The sequence below is a fragment of the Ambystoma mexicanum genome, chromosome 12, assembly GCF_040938575.1.
Source record: "Ambystoma mexicanum isolate Mex_15411 chromosome 12, UKY_AmexF1_1, whole genome shotgun sequence".
NCBI lineage: Eukaryota > Metazoa > Chordata > Amphibia > Caudata > Ambystomatidae > Ambystoma > Ambystoma mexicanum.
The window spans coordinates 33,187,732-33,205,526 of record NC_090936.1 but is presented as its reverse complement, the minus strand read 5'-3'; the positions used below and the strand labels follow the sequence as shown (position 1 = coordinate 33,205,526).

The 17,795-nt window shown below is 44.4% G+C and overlaps 1 protein-coding gene across 3 annotated transcripts in view; it reads right to left on the bottom strand.

Moving 5' to 3' along the window:
- The window catches only part of TTLL8 (tubulin tyrosine ligase like 8), a 732,112-nt gene that overhangs the window by 673,044 nt on the left and 41,273 nt on the right, over positions 1 to 17,795 (bottom strand). For all 3 annotated transcript variants that reach the window (XM_069627869.1, XM_069627868.1, XM_069627870.1), the window contains exons 2-4: positions 4,885 to 4,990; positions 4,527 to 4,568; positions 3,232 to 3,323 (exon numbers count right to left, since the gene is read on the bottom strand). In XM_069627869.1, the coding sequence (XP_069483970.1) occupies positions 3,232 to 3,323; positions 4,527 to 4,568; positions 4,885 to 4,960 (210 nt within the window). In that variant the 5' untranslated portion in view covers positions 4,961 to 4,990. The remainder of the gene's footprint in view (positions 1 to 3,231; positions 3,324 to 4,526; positions 4,569 to 4,884; positions 4,991 to 17,795) is intronic.

Sequence of the window (17,795 nt, the reverse complement as noted above, 5' to 3'; positions counted from 1 at the left end):
GTGGGTGTCATATTACAATGACTTGATCTGAGCCAGGAAGCAGCTGAGTGCTATATCCCTATGAAGAAGCACGTGGGTGCCATATTACAATGACTTGATCTGAGCCAGGAAGCAGCTGGGTGCTATATCCCTATGAAGAAGAAGCACGTGGGTGCCATATTACAATGACTTGATCTGAGCCAGGAAGCAGCTGGGTGCTATATCCCTATATCCCTATGAAGAAGAAGCACATGGGTGCCATATTACAATGACTTGATCTGAGCCAGAAAGCAGCTGGGTGCTATATCCCTATGAAGAAGAAGCACGTGGGTGCCATATTACAATGACTTGATCTGAGCCAGGAAGCAGCTGGGTGCTATATCCCTATGAAGAAGAAGCACGTGGGTGCTATATTACAATGACTTGATCTGAGCCAGGAAGCAACTGGGTGCTATATCCCTATGAAGAAGAGGCAAGTGGGTGCCATATTACAATGACTTGATCTGAGCCAGGAAGCAGCTGGGTGCTATATCCCTATGAAGAAGCACGTGGGTGCCATATTACAATGACTTGATCTGAGCCAGGAAGCAGCTCGGTGCTATATCCCTATGAAGAAGAAGCACGTGGGTGCCATATTTCAATGACTTGATCTGAGCCAGGAAGCAGCTGGGTGCTATATCTCTATGAAGAAGCACGTGGGTGCCACATTACAATGACTTGATCTGAGCCAGGAAGCAGCTGGGTGCTACATCCCTATGAAGAAGAAGCACGTGGGTGCCATATTACAATGACTTGATCTGAGCCAGGAAGCGGCTGGGTGCTACATCCCTATGAAGAAGAAGCACGTGGGTGCCATATTACAATGACTTGATCTGAGCCAGGAAGCAGCTGGGTGCTATATCCCTATATCCCTATGAAGAAGAAGCGCATGGTTGCCATATTACAATGACTTGATCTGAGCCAGGAAGCAGCTGGGTGCTATATCCCTATGAAGAAGAAGCACGTGGGTGCCATATTACAATGACTTCATCTGAGCCAGGAAGCAGCTGGGTGCTATATCCCTATATCCCTATGAAGAAGAAGCACATGGTTGCCATATCACAATGACTTGATCTGAGCCAGGAAGCAGCTGGGTGCTATAACCCTATATCCCTATGAAGAAGAAGCACATGGGTGCCATATTACAATGACTTGATCTGAGCCAGGAAGCAGCTGGGTGCTATATCCCTATGAAGAAGAAGAGCATGGTTGCCATATTACAATGACTTGATCTGAGCCAGGAAGCAGCTGGGTTCTATATCCCTATGAAGAAGAAGCACGTGGGTGCCATATTACAATGACTTGATCTGAGCCAGGAAGCAGCTGGGTGCTATATCCCTATATCCCTATGAAGAAGAAGCACATGGTTGCCATATTACAATGACTTGATCTGAGCCAGGAAGCAGCTGGGTGCTATATCCCTATATCCCTATGAAGAAGAAGCACGTGGGTGCCATATTACAATGACTTGATCTGAGCCAGGAAGCAGCTGGGTGCTATATCCCTATGAAGAAGAAGCGCATGGTTGCCATATTGCAATGACTTGATCTGAGCCAAGAAGCAGCTGGGTGCTATATCCCTATGAAGAAGAAGCACATGGTTGCCATATTACAATGACTTGATCTGAGCCAGGAAGCAGCTCGGTGCTATATCCCCAGGACCGTAAGTCGAATCAAGATGCCGCTGACCACTATGTCTCTAAGACTGCATTAAGCCTAGAGAAACCCAGACCCTTTACAATGACTGACACTTCATAATGACACCCATGTAATCAGAATAGACCCCGGAAGGGAGTGCCTTGTTTGATTGGGGTGTTAGGACCCCTAGATCTCATAGGCGTTTCTCCAACATCGATTTCCTTTTCTTTGGCGCAAACTGATGAGTACTACGGCAAGACATTCCCAGCCAAGAAGACATCAGGGCGAGCTAAAAACTAACAACAGATGTTTTATTTTACTACTTACAGGCCCTGACACTTTACATTCGACCCAACTTGTCACCTTTTACTTAGGACATTTGCCAGACGGAATATTCTGTGTTTCTGCAGAAAAACCCTTGGACCCATTGGCGTTCATCCCAACATGCATCTGTTTGTGAATAAAATAAGCTTGAAACCAAATATCTCATGTATTTTGTCAGGACCTACGTGTTTTCAAACACTTTCATTTGAAAGTCTGCATTTTGCTCGAGCACTTTTGGTCTAACCCGAATTTGACCTTTTTCTTTGTTAAGGTGGAATCCCAATTATTCCCCCTCCCTATCAAGCGTTCCAGCCCCCCTCCCCCCAACCAACCCCCTACTCTCCTTCCCCTACTAACACACACACACACATATATATATATATATATATATATATATATATATATATATATATATATATATATATATATATATATATATATATATATATATATATGCATATGTAATTGGTCTACGACAAAAAGTGCATGAACAAAATGCAGCCTTTAAAATGAAAGTCTTTCAATACAGATCTTCCGATGTTTCAGTCCAATACAATATCCACTTACTTCTTATCTAGACATGTATAGTTTGCAAGCAGCTTCTCTTTATTTCTAGTGTATTCCTCTACCCAACCTTATATATGTCGCCACAATACATACATACCTAAACTTAACTTCTTTTCTGGGTATTTCAATTGGACGTTTCTTTTCTCCATTTGGAGATAACCTCTCCCCTTTTTTATGTTATTTTCTTTGCGCTACGACGTGGACCAGATCACTGTCCGAAAAATGTTATTTCTATGTACCATTTCTAGGGCAGCTTCAGATAACAGCCCCTATTAAGCTTGTCTTCTAAAATCCAACATATTGGCTATGCATGACCCGGGCGTCATAGCTCATATTATAAAGCCAAACAAGTGTGACCAATGTATGCATATGGACACAATTATCACATGGGAGGGGGGATAGCTCATAACATAGGCAACATGTCTAAGATGAGAGGGTGCTGTCGCTTAGATATTGGGGGTCGAAGCGGTTTCGGCCCAACTCATGCCTTCATTTTTCCAAAGTCGTAAATTGGGTACCACAAATGTGGGAAACAATGAAGGCATTTAGTAACAGCTGTCATTTAAGACTCTGAAAGGGGAATTCCTGGTAGGTGCTCCTACATAAAACTCCAAATAATGATAATAATAATAATATTGATAAGAAAAATGTTGAGCAATAACAATTGAAAATATATACTCTTTACCTTGATTGCAGTTTCTGCTAAGAACTTGGCCTGTTTGAATTTATCATGTTTAGAAAATGAAGGTAGTTCCATTATTTGTTTTACTCTTGGTTCTGAAATAAAAAGATATGATAAATAGAGATACATGTGTAAACTGATGTTAACATTTTATTGAGATATGCCACTATATGATTAGGCGCCAGGCCAGCAGTAGCTGTAGAACTGTCCACCAAAAGGAAACCGAGGCTGTAATCTAAAGGACTAATTAAACACAACCTGATGTGCCACTCCCCTCATTCCATTCACAAAATAAACAAACGTTATCTAGGACCATTGAAGAAGTATACATTCTACCACGGGTTAAGAACAGAGGATTACAACAACAACATCATCATTAATATCAATACAGCAAGTGGACAAAATTGGCTGCTTATGTTTTCAATACATTGGCAATTACCTTAACTATCAATGGCACCCAGAGATGACTTTGGAATTCTGAGAGCCAATCAGGATCCATGCCTTTCTAGCATTATTCTCCAGGAAGGCATTGGCTCCTGATGGCCCTCATTTCTCTTTAAGCTATGCTGGAAGCTATCAGCTGTCCCTAAAGCCTCCTTGCACCCTCCTACCCCTTGCCCTCTTACTTCAGCCCTCATTTCCATTGCTGCTGCCTGCCTCAGGCTGGCCCTCCACTGCGCAGCCCGACTTGTGGATGGCGTGAAAACCAACAATGGACTGTTGCCGAAGTTCGCAGAGCACCACTTGCCCTGCAGCCTTGTTAGAATGTGTGTTTCTTTTTAAACTAACGTTAGGATTAAAACGTAGCACTTGTTAATAGGTACAACATTATGCAAAAAAAGAGAGAAGACCCCAACAACTCAAGGAACTACATGGACCACAAAACATGTCGAAAAAAACTCCTTGAATAAATCCAAAATGTCAGAAACAAAATTAAACAAAAGTACATACTACTTATTTAAATAGGACTCAAAAAAGATACCAGTATTCATACCACCAACACTTCAAAAAGCTGAAACCGAACCTCCGTAGAATTAGAATGTAAATATACACTGTGTAAATATACACTGGAGGTCTGCAAGGAACACATTTTCCTAACAAAAGGGAAGAAGCTTCCAATCGCTTTTATTTGAGTAGAATAACTAAAAACCAAACATATCTTGTAACCAGGATGTTGAACCAAATCCTTCACACAAAAAGAAAGATGAAAGTAAGGAGGTGGGGTGGGTCCTGTTTTGGCGCGTGTCCCTCCCCTGCTACCTGCCTAGTGCAGTGAGTAGAGGCATGTGGCAGAGTACCTGAGAATGTCCATCCGCGTAGGGCAGCAAAATCCGCAGGGCCTGCACAAGGGCACAAAACAGACAAATGCCTGAACAAAGGGGGTTACACAACCATAGACAAATCTTCAAAGGGAGGGGCAGTGTAGCAAATGCCTGCAACATATGAAACAGCTGTAATACTGACAGTTGTGGAATGAAAGGAAAAATGCACACTAGTGACTAAAAACAAGGCTGCCGCTTTAACAGTCGAAATTCTTATTTAATAGCATATCTTTCTAATATCACAACACGCAGATTACTAATGCTCACAAGCAGTGCCACCTACAGTTCCTTATCTGCAGAACGCAAAAGAAAAGGAATAGCTTTAAATACAAACTGTATTCCTCTTGTGATTTCTCTTCTTCATTTGGAGATGTTTGACACGTTTTCTTTCTTGTATAAGTACGCTTCATTTTGCTTTTTTTCTGTGTTTCATCTTCCCTCTGAAAAAATATAACTAAATGGTTATGTGAACGACACATCAAAGTGGAAAATGTTCCAAGTGTTTCGCTTATGGGCACATTAATATTCTCATTAGCACTTAAAATCGACATAATAGAGCTTGACTGCTACTGCATCCGTGAAGATGGGCTATTTTATCCTGCTTCTCCGCAATGGCACTATGTCAGACCTCGCAGCCATCAGGCCCTTATCATGCAACATTTTATTTTTCTAAAACCCACAAGAAGGAAAAAAAAACTGTTCCATGTATTTTTACTGGCCAATTCTTTACCAGCCCTTGTTTTTTACTATTTTTTGCAGCAAAAATCAGGGTGAAGACTCCCTGCACCTTCTTACCCCCTCCTACACCCCTAACCTCCCTCCATCCAATACTGCCTTGCCGAAACTTACTATCTACCGTTTGCAGCAGAAAAGGGTGCAAAATATCCTGTAACAAAACAGTCGGTACAAATTGTTCTGTAAAGTGACTGTATACTGGAAAAAAACTTTTGTAACAAAATATTGCAAACATATGGACAGCGTATCCCAGCCATAATTGCATGAAACAACCATAGAGAGTGTCAATTCTGGTAGCTCCTGGGCCCATAAAAGGATCTTCTGCCACATGCATATCCTCTTTTCTTGCTGTGGTTACTTGTGGCGAGACCAGTACGCCAGGGGTGGGAGGACTTTCAGGGAAAAGTCCAGAGCCAGTCCCATCCCTGTGGTGGGCAGTGGAAGTTGAGAGGACTCAAATGTCTGCCCCCCCCTTGTGCCAGTCTGTTTTTAAGCAGTCCATCTTCTTCCTATGTCATACCTCAACAAGATGCTTGCCAATACCTTCTCTTTCTCTTTTCCAGAGATCCAACATTGAAGCAAGACACCAGCAGAAAGCATCAGAGGGAGAGCCTGTTTCAAGCAGCGCTCATCTGTAGTAGAGAACCCAAACCCCTACCACCAGCAGTTCCCCAAATTCCTGCAAGTTCCTTCCTGCGGAGTGCAGTCGGCGGAAAGAGAGTGGGTCGATACCACAACTCTTTTGCGCTGCAGTGAGAACAGTCTCGCAGTTTAGCTGAGTTAGAGCGGCATGCAGGCACAGCCTACATCGACTATCCTAAACCATCAGGGACTTTTGAGGGAGCTATGACAAATCATGGGATTCTGTCACTTCTCCCCAAAGGGGAGCATTTCCTTGTGAGGCTAGGGAGGTGTGTGTCCGCTATGCAATACCCTCCTTAGGAGTTGAAGTAAGCAGGTCCTCTCCGGGAGAGACTGCCCCTTAGAAGACAAGGACTCCTGTTGCGGTAAGAAACTCTCTCAGTCAAAGATGACTACACCATCTTCAATTAAATATCATGAAGAAAGATGTGAACCATTGAAATGTATTATTGTCAACCAAGTACACCTTTAAAGTTTGTGAGAGAAAGCTTTAAAGTAACTGGGATAAAGATGAGCATTCGAACCATATTGAATATGAGTCAGAAAGTGAAGGACGTATCCAACATACCAGGGAAGCCACCTGGCTACGTCATAAAAATGGAAGGCAGGTCCCTGGGCACAGAGAGAGACCAGGGGTTTCGAATAAGAGATGCCGAGAAGCCTATGAGGCTATTGGAACGTGAAGAGCCGCTGAGTGTGAAACCAAAGCATATTACCAACGTGCAGCATTGTAAAGAGAACAAGACAGAGCACACTGACAGGAAGAGAGGATGCACACAGAGACGTCCCAAACCCAAAGCATGTAGATGTGGTGGTGTGACCGTCCCAAACCCAAAGCATGTAGATGTGGTGGCGTGACCGTAGAGGGGACATGGTGGACACGTGAGTCCATAAACAATGCAGAGACAACAGTAGAAGAAATACTGCAGAAGGAAGCACACAAGAGGAAAACGAAGCAGCTGTCGCTGACGTTGTTGACGGGGCAAAAGGCTATCCTGATAAGGAGAAAAAAAGCTCTGAGTCCTTACACAAGTCCCTGGTGAGGTTATCCCTGCAAAGTACAGGCAACAGAGAAAACGGGAGACCCATGTGGGACCTTAAAAAGAATACAAATCTTTATTGGCGTACTCATACTCTTCCCAGTCAACCAGAAGTGTTGAAAAGTGTTAAAACTGGAACATTCATACTCGTCCTAGAATGATGATGAGTATTGAAACACTAGAACTCGTCCCAGTCTAGAGAAACATGAAATAGAAAAGGAATAGAAAGAATATTTGGACTTAATAACTTGTATTGAGTAGGATGAAAAATCAACAATAAGAGGTTGGAAAGACTGTTATGAAACTAGAGATAAAGGTGTGGAAATAGTCTATCAGAGAAAAGAGGTAACAGACAAAGCAGAAGAAAGAAAGATAAACCAAAGGAAACAAGTAAAGGAACATAGTCAAACCTGGGAGAACCCAGTATTTAAACTGAACAATCTGATAAGAGTGGTGGCCAAAGAACATTTATGAATTCCCCAATGGTTAAAGGTTGGGAAGAACCCCAAAGAGGAGAAGAGAGGCATTATCCAAAACCTTAGTTGTTATAATAGTGGTGGGACCAGAAAAGATTCGTTTTTGGATGGTGGACAGTACCTTTTTAGGCAGGTGAAGGTGGGCACCCAACCACGTGTCCTCACAATATATAGAATTAAAGATAATATACCGGTTCAGGGAATGAGACCAAGAGATAAATTGCAAGGATGACAAACTTTATATAAAATAAAGTATGCAAGCAAAGAACTCTGCTGCCCGAGAGCACTCTGCCAACACTTAAACGGGCAGCACATTATAAGAAACAAACTAGTCATTACTCACATCATCATATAATGTACAAAATAACAGTGATATATGGCACAGCTTGTTCTATAGGGGATGACAGGCTGCAATTGGCTGCTGCTTTCCAGTCGATCTTGTGGCACGTGGGTCAGCGGGGCTTATCTCTGCAGTGAAAGTCGGGACAAATTACTGACTGTCTAAGCTAAACAACTGGAACTGATAATAAGAGAATAATGGCGAACATAAAAATACTTGAATGAATGGGGGTACTTAGAGAAAATGGGTTAATATATTGGCATGCCGACCTCTACATTCAGGGCTTCATTGATACCGGGGTCACTTTCCAAGATGTCTCCCCCTGAGGGTTTGATCTACTCTATATGTTCCCTGATGCCTCATGATACGAATAGACATTTGTTGCTTTGAAGAGAATATACTGCTGCACAGGATTAAGTCTACGGTGGGTGTTCTGGAATGGTCAGTGCGAGGGGGTCAGATGTGTATCAACATGAAAGAGAGTAGGAGGTCGGACTGGTGGGCCATTGCCTGACGGGGCGGGGGTTGAGAGGGCATGGGCAGTTTAGTGGAGATGGATGGGCAATTGTGCTGGGGCCCGCTGCAGTCTCACGCTCTGCAGAGAGCACATTCTATTGAAGTGATACTAAACAATTGCAACAATAAATGGTTGGACTTACGTGAGAACAAGGCTCATGCGGAGCTGGCAGGGCGTGGTGATGTCGTGGGCTCTTTGTGCGAGGTGCTGGGGAAGAGAGAGCTGAATTTACAGAGGGATGATTTTTGGGCCTAGTAAAATGATGGCGTCTGCGCCCATGCAAAATGGAGTCTGTTCTTGGGCCTGTGAGCAACGCCATTTATATAAGCCTTTATGTTTTATCATACAGGGACATGTCACAGGGATGGGTGTCTCCCCCCCCTTGGCTCACCCGTCATCTATTTACCGCGGTAAGGGCTAGGGGGGTGGGATTGGACCATCTCCTTCCCAACATTCCCCCTTTCGTTACTCCTAAAGTAACAAATACCCTTCCCCAGTATTTCTACGTTCCTCATCCCGTTTTACTGCTTCCTCCCATGCAGGAGTGCCTTTAATGGGCATCCATGTTCTATACACACTTCTGAAACTCTCCCCACGTCGTGCATATTCATCAGGAGTACATGTCATTTAAATACATCCCCCATCTAGGTCAACCCACACCTCCCTATAATTCTCAAGATCTTGGGGCTGTTTGATAGTAGTATGGTGGTAATTATCTACCTCATCCCCTATGTGGTATATTGCCAGCATGCAGTACTTGGGCTCATCATTTTCACCAGTTTGTACCTGAGCTTCCCTAGTATCATGAGGCACCTTGTTATTAACATTTCTATTGCCGATTGTCAACATCAGCCTTGCACCATTTGGTATCACTTTTGTGCAGCATCTGAGACCTAACTGGCACACACATAAGATCAGCAGGAGGAACACAATGAAGGGTACCAGCATCTTCATGATTGTCCCAAGCCATGAGGGTACCCAGCTGAATGCCATATTGAACCAGTCATTTTTTGGGATTCCCCCTTCTATTCTCATTTTCACACCCAGTTCATGTACTGCTGCAATCACATGTGATAGTGTCCCGTTTTATGCGTCTGAAGAAGGTCTCAGGAGGATAGCTCAGGGCAACGTGCTCACCTTGGTAGCAAGATGACACAGCAACACAGGTTCAATCCCTGGGTTCGCGCTTAGAAACATCTGGGTTTATTAGCGTGTTATAAATAACATATCATATCATATCAAGGTACGAATGTGCGACATGAACGCCCGATTTTCTTGCAAACACCACCTTCCATCGCCATGAGAAGGTCCAGCACAACAATTTTGCATCATCATGAGTCGTAGGGCTCTTAGTTCCACCCTGATGACGTTAAAGCCTTTTTCAGTGTCATTTGCTAGCTGGATGAGCGCCCATCTCACTATCTGCAACCATTTGACGTTTGCTCTTGTCTGGACACTGTGCACAAGCGATGCAAAAAATGTCTCTGCTGAGTTAAAGAGTTTGTATTCATCTGGGATCTGTGCAAGGATGTCAGAGGACTCCTAAAATAGGCAGTTGGAGGCACGCTTCTTCCGGAGCAGGTGATCACACTGCCCTTCCTCAGGGAATATTCAAAAGATGCGGTGCTGCGCTTCGGTTGGACAAGTTGCCCTGGGTCGGTCTTGAGGCACTGCTCCCCCCTTACATGTTCTTCAGGTATCACCAGCAGTGCAGAGTGCAGTGTTGCAAGTGTACAGTAGCCCCTCCATGATGATGGGAGGTGCAAGTATGCCTGTTTGCCGCACCCCCAATAATAGTCCATTAGGGCAGCAGTGCCTTTCTGAGGATCAGGGATGATGAGGGTTCTGTTGCAGCATGTGTTAGAACCCATAGACACTTTTGCTTCCTCATAGAACCAAAGTTCGTAATTTTCTTCCTGCTGGAACTTAATCGTTTTTTCAAGCGCTGTGACCAATGTTTGTTTGGTGATATGCTCTGTCCACATTTGTGCACATGTCTTGTCAATCCATTCTAGTCTTTGATCTGACAAGCCACGCAGTCCTTCAGCCTTGCACATGTATGTTGACTCTTGCCATTTGTTTTCCGTGAAGCTTGTGCCCTCTATTGCCAGGATGGGTTCTTTGAAACACTTTGGACCTTGCGATCCCTCTTTGCACATTTTTTCATCTAGCGGGAGGAATTTCAATTTTACTGTGCGTACTTCTTTATGCTGCGAGGTGGATGAGACATTGGGCTCCTACTAAGGGGGCCTCTTGAGGCACTAAAACCTTGGGCATTCCAGAGGCATGCAGTATTAAAGAACATACGTAGCAACTACCATTGGTCATTCTTTTTCCTGTTGCACTCATATCAGAATCCCAACTGTTAGTCTGCCCAGAATGGCGGAGGTCCTCAACCATGTCTAATCCCAACCCATGGTAGGCATTGTATCTATGTTGACATGCTTGTCTTTTATTCCTTCTATTATGTAAGAGAGATTATTGTTTCCCTGTAAACCTTCTACACAGCCTATCAGTAGCACATAGTGATCCTTGTACGTTTGCGAGTTGCTGACTGTACATTGGAAAAATACCAGCATCTGACATTCATGTTAGTGTCTGTGGTGTCTTGTCAGTATACCATAGTGAGAGAAGAGGAAACAAATTTCATATTGAAAAATGGGGTGTGGAACACATTGTAGATTTCACTAAGCAATGAGGTAGATACTATGGTAGGTTGTGAGGTGGCTTGTGAAACTGTAAGCACGGTGGGGGTGGTGACTTCACAGTTAATGCAATAGATGTGCTTTCAGTTCCGTTATCCATAAATAATTCAATTACTGGGGTCAATTTGGTCACATTCTCATACAAAGTTGTTACATTTAGGGACATATTTCTGCCTCCCTTCCATATCAACCCCCCCTTCTTTTATATGGGGCCCCAGATAAAAGATGCTGCCCAACATGTTCCTAAAACCAATATAATTATTGTGAAAACAATTGCAACAAAATTAAGACCACACTCATAACTGTATGCTCGGGTGGCGCTTTTCGTACTCCTGCTGCTATCTGACTGTACATTATTAAGTGGCGTCAACTCCATCATCATGGCACCTAAAGAAATTATAAAAACCGGGTGGGTATTAATAGAATTTTAGACGGGACGAGATATAGAGGTGAATTAGAATGAGGGCATTGCGAGAGAGAGAGAGAGAGGGAGAGAGAGGGCGAAAGAGAGAGCACTTTATTATATTTATCCATGTGACATTTCTTCACTACGTATCACTTTTAATATCTACATGTTTCTCTTCTGCTTTTTATTCCAATACCCCTCTATGGTACTGCAACATTTGTTTAATTTTTATCCAATGTTTCAGTCGCTATGCTGCTGTGTGATTGTCTGTTTTCTGAGAGGTGGATCCATTACCCTAACCCTTTCACTTTTACAGCCATTGTGCTACAGTAGATCACCTCCTAATGTCCATGGGATCTTGGGGATTTCCATTTTCTTACACAACTCTGCACATACACTAATTCACTGGCATTAGGGGTTGTGCCGGGCTGTCGGTTGCTGCGGTTGTTGTGTCTGTTTCATTTTCTTTCATAAATGGTGGTGCAATTTGTTTGGCAATTGTCATAAATCACCAATGTATCAACTGAAAAGGATACGGTAACCAATAAAGGATACAATTTGGTAGGGCTCTTCCGGATCCTATTTTCACACGACTTGATTGTAGCAGGTCAAATTAGACCTTCCAAATGATACAACTCTCTGACTGGAAGAAACAGGCAGAGAGATGGATCACTGGAAAGGGCGTGGGACTTGTGTAGGAAGTATGCCTAGGATAGATAAAGTATCATAAGAAACTGTTCCAATCGAATTACTAAGATAACACAATTTAGCATTTATTCAGACACTGACCTTATGGCAAAACTGAAGTAATCCACGAAAGTTCCTTGAAGAAAACCAGGAGTTGAACAAACGACAAAGGAAGGGAATATTAGTAAGGGAGACTTATCCCGAACGGCACAAGGCTCTCGCTAGATACCGGGTTGGTGCACCACAGGATAGCGTCCAAAGTACTGTGCACAATAACTTTCCAATAGTTCATGAAATACTTCCTTTCCCACGATGAACAGAAATTAGAATTTCACCTGTTAACTGTCACAGGTACCAAAGGTTAAAAAATAGTTCAGAAAGCCACATGCAGGATAGCACGCGATAGAATACACGCAGCCAGGCCAGCTGCACGTGAAAACAGCGTCCGCGTGTAGATATTAGCACGCAAACAGGATACACGCAGCTCAGGACAGCCGCGCTTGCAGACAGCGTCCGCGTGGAGATTTGACACGCGAAAAGGATTCACGCAGCTCAGGACAGCCACGCTTGTAGACAGCGTCCGCGTGGAGATTTGGCACGCGAACAGGATTCACGCAGCTCCGGACAGCCGCGCTTGCAGACAGCGTCCGCGTGGAGATTTGGCACGCGAACAGGATTCACGCAGCTCAGGGCAGCCGCGCTTGCAGACAGCGTCCGCGTGGAGATTTGGCACGCGAACAGGATTCACGCAGCTCAGGATGGCTGCGCTTGCAGACAGCATCCGCATGGAGATTTGGCACGCGAACAGGATTCACGCAGCTCAGAACAGCCGCGCTTGCAGACAGCGTCCGCGTGGAGACTTGGCACGCGAACAGGATACATGCAGCTCCGGAATTAGCATGTGTAGGAAAACCTGCTCAAAATAGGCCAAAGAAGTTGCTGAAGGGAATGCGAGAACGCAGGTCTGGAGTTCAGCTACCAAAATGCCAAAATTGACTTAATCAGAAGCAGCGATCAGAGTTTCCAGGCTGCTTATGTACGCACTGCCGTGATACACGTGACGGACCAAAGTCACGTGAATTTTAACGACGTGAAAAATGCAGACGTCGTTTTCCGGGCAATGCATCGAACAACCTCCATTTTGAGTAGAATGGTCTAATGGTTCTATGGGCTTAACTCATTTTGTATGGAGAGGTCGTTCCTGGTCCAGAGGTATGTCCAGCAGGCATGACAGCAATACATCGTACTGCCCGCGTGAGCTCGGTGAGATATTCTTTAAACTCTTTCCTTAGGACAGTAGCTGTTCTATGTGCATCAAACATTCACCTCACTGGTGACAATGGTGTTTGCATGCGTCGACCAGTTACTATTTCGTGGGGGACAAGCGGTGGTCCTTGCAGAGTGGTGTGAGCAGCTGGAAAAGGGCCAAGGGCAAGCAGTATACCCAGTACTTTTTTAGCGAGGGGCACAGCTTTGATAACATACCCTTGAGGAGGCCGTTGATTTTCTCGACCATTCCGTTTGCTTATGGGTGGTAAATCAAGCACATTTTGTGTTTTATTCCTAGCTGTGAGGACACTTCCTTGAAAAAATAATTTACAAAGTGTGTTCCTTTGTCGGAACGTATGACATCACATATGCCTCAGCGGGGGAATACCTCTCTGATGGGAACTTGGATACACACTTTGTGTCTGGGTGGGCACAGGACCCTGCTTCCACGCATTGGGAAAAGGGACACACCACCACAATCAAATATGTGGCTCCATTACATCTCTCTCCGATTTCTGCGTAATCAATATGCAGCTCAAGGAAGGGCCCTATATGGCGGGGTAATGTCCCCCTTAGTGTTCTGAGATTCAACCCTGAATTGAATACTTGGCATGTCGTATATTCTATCAACATGTTGTTAAGGTACTCCTGGAGGTTTGGGATAAACCAATCTTCCGGGAGATCGGCGGCAATGTTCTGTTTGGAAGTATGTGCTGGAATGTGCAACTGTTCGAATGCTACTCACAACAGTTCTAGGGGAATTACTACTTTTCCTGCTATGTTTTGTCTCCACAATAGATCAGTAGATGACTGTGTGTACTCTCGTTTGGTCCACAACACTTGCTCTGTGGGTGGGGCTCTCTTCTGTAACTCTATGATTTGGGCAATAGGAAATGAGTTATAGCTCTCTGCTTTGGATTTTTGTTTTGTTTTGTTTGTTCATTTATTTGTATGGCACGCCTGACCCGAGGGTATCTGGGTGCCTTTAGCACAGAGGATACAAGTATACTTTTGGCTTGGTTACAGTAGATTCAATATACAATATGAAACATAGAAATATACAGTTTATACAGGAAGAGCATTTCTACAACTATGCAAGGAGTAATACAGTGGGAATCTATATACGACGGCAGCAATGGAAAGATGTGCCAGGTAATGTAAATGGTATAGGAAAGGGTAAAGTGAGAATAAATATAATGTACCAGGGCAGGGGTATCCAGTCATAATCAGAATATGTAATAAGCAGGTCAGGGGGTCATGTAACCTGGTATAGCGTACGGCAGGGATTATCCCGAAAGGTTGGTAACCAACCAGTTTATGTTGTTAGGCCTGAACATATGGAATGGTTGGTTGGTTCGGATTCTTCTTGTTTGCTTACCAATATGCATTCTGTGCTCATTGTTATGGATAGATATGGTGCTTCTTCGGCAGCCGCATTCACGGCTGCATTCCCCAAATATATTTCGTCATTATGGGTATGGGCTTCACATTTCACTAGGACCACTACAGAGGGTTCCACAAGTGCTTCAATCAATTTATTCAGTAACTCTGCATGTTGTACCGGGTAGCCATCAGCTCACCTGAACCTCCTCTTTCTCCATCTCAACAGTCCAGCATGTACCGTAGTGGTCATGTATGCCGAATCTGAATATATTGTCACTACATACCCTTTTGCTGCATGGAGTGCTTCAATCAATGCCACTAGCTTTGCAGCTTTGGCGGAATAATGCATGGGCAAATGTTTCTTAACCAGTACCTCGTATTCCCCATCTTCCAATCTCACTACTGCTGCTCCAACATGTTTTACGCCTGTTTCATGGCAAGTGGATGCTGATCCATCTACGAAAAATACTTCTCCTTCCTGTAGTGTGTTTTCCCTAGCTTTAGGAATGTCACCTCCTTCTCCCTCATAGGTGGCACAATCATGCTCTTGCATATCTTTCACGGTGCATGGCTCTGTATGAAACGTGGCTGGGTTTACTGTTTTACAGCGCACCACAAGAGTATTATCTCGTAGGCGGATGCCCTTTATGTGGTGAGAGTGGATTTTGACCTTTCAAGTATGGCGAACACGGAGTGTTCAACGTACAGGGTGACAGAACACTCCATGACAATTGTTGAGCTCTTTTCAATAACAAAGGCGCCAGCTGCAAGAGCCTGTTCACAAACAAAGTGACCTTGCATTACTGAGTCGAGTGTGCCACTGTAATAGGCTAGTAGTTTGTGACCCAGGGAGGTTTTTTGTGTTAACACAGCTGTCATCAGGGTCCCATTGAAGTGGGAGAACAGGTAAAATTCCTGCTCGTAATTAGGTGTGGCTAAAACTGGGGCCGTGTTCATCAATTCTTTTAGGCTATCCAATGCTGTCTGCATTTCTGCTGTCCAGGTTATATGAGTCTTGTCTTTCTGTGCTTATTTTAAACCTTGCAAGAGGGGCTTGTGTTGGCAGCATAATCTAATATCCATGCCCTACAGTAGTTGCATATTCCGAGGAACTTCTGCATATCTTTAACAGTGTGTGGTCTGGCTGAGGCGCGTACTGTCGCCACCCTGTCGGGTATTATTCTCTTACCATCCTTTGAAATCAATTAGCCCAAGTACAGGACCTCAGTCAGACAGTACTGCAGTTTTTTCATGTCTACTTTATACCCCTTTTGGGCGAGTAACTGGAGAAGGGCAATTTAGTCTCTTCGACAATTTTCTTCACTCTCACTGCAGACTAGAAGGTCATCTATGTACTGAATGATGGTACTCAGAACTTGAATATTGCTTAGATCTTCGTGCAATATCCTGTTAAAAATACTGGGGCTCTCACAGTAGCCCTGGTGCAGTCGACGGTGTTCATAACTACTTCCACCCAGTGTAAATGCTGTGAGATATTGTGAGCCTGGGTCCAGGGGCAGTGAGAAGAACACATTTTTCAAATCGACCACAGTAAAATGAGTGGCCTACACAAAATGGAAGCGGGATTCGGGACAAGAGAGAACTCATTTTGGACTATATCATTGAGTGGGCGAAGGTCCTGGATCATACGCCATGACCTCCCTGTCGCTTTCTTAATCGAATACACATCCGTGTTACATGGTGAATTGGAGGGACAATTATCCCTTGCTGAAGAAGTGCACTTAGTGTTTCCTGAATCTCTTCCTCTGCTTCTCTGGACTGTGGGTATTGCTTGACCCTGGGTGATATTACTCCTGTCTTTAGGGTAATCTTTACAGGGGTCACTTACCTCAATAGTCCAACATCATGGGGGTTCATGGTCCACAGGTGAGGGGGCACCTGTTGCATATCTGTTTTCATAGTAGCAATGTGGTGCACTGACGACAGCCATAATTTCCCTGTCATTGTTGTCATCAGTGAACAGTAGCTCATCTGTTAACTCGCGCAATGGTATGTTTGGGTCAATGCACAACACTGTGTGCCATTCATATCCATGCATGTCCATCCCTGCCTGGGGTGGAACAATCAATCCCTCTGTCGGTGAACAAACAATCCCTCTGTCTGTGAATGATATAGTCATGTTTAGTTTGCTAAGCAAATCTCGTCCCAGTAAATTAACAGGGGAGTGTTCATAATTTCCCCCCTATCTTGACATCCAAATCTCCTGCATAAGGAACCGGGACCACAGCCCCAGAGAACCCTTGCGTTTTGAAACTTTGGCCAGATAACGGAAAATCACCTTCACATATCTCTGCCCCCACCAGTGGTTCCTCTTCTGGATTCAAGGTAGTGGATAGGACTGGACACGCAACTGTTCTCTGTGGGATGTGCTAGTCGGGGTGAGTGTCTGTCCCAGGGCAAGAGAAAATATTTTCGCTGAGCACACATGCCCCTTGGTAGGGTGCTGGCACGCTGTTCGGGGTGGTGGCAAAAGGATTGTTGTGCCGGTGGGCCATCTGGTTGGGACAGTTTTGCTGTGATTGCATTGTATGTGGGGGTCACAGAGTGTATTGTAGCCAGGTGGTCGAGGGGACTGCTGTGAATATTGCAGGGGTTGCTTGTAAGCCCATTGTGGATTCTCCGGGTGAGGGTGTCCACATTGGGGTGGGCTGTGATAGGGTTGGTTATATTGGTAATTTCCACCTTGCCTGCTGTGCCATTCGTGCAAGAAGTGGCCCCACCTCCCACACAACCCCGTAGCGCCCTCCTCTCTGTCTCCGAAAACCCACCTGGTCCTCTTGCAGGCATTCCTTGCCACTGGGGTCCCATGTTCTGTTGTTCTCCTCCCCACTGCTCCTGCCCGTTATTTGTCCACACTGCAGTCATCCTTGCCTGTGTTTCTACAAAAACACTTCCCTCCTCCCTTGCTGCTCCAAGGGAACTATATATTGTTATTTACTCCTAGGAAAAAAGGGGGTCCCTTTTTTCCTAGGAGTCAATAATAATATATTCAGTGTCAGGAAGGAAAAAATGTCCTTTCTTTGA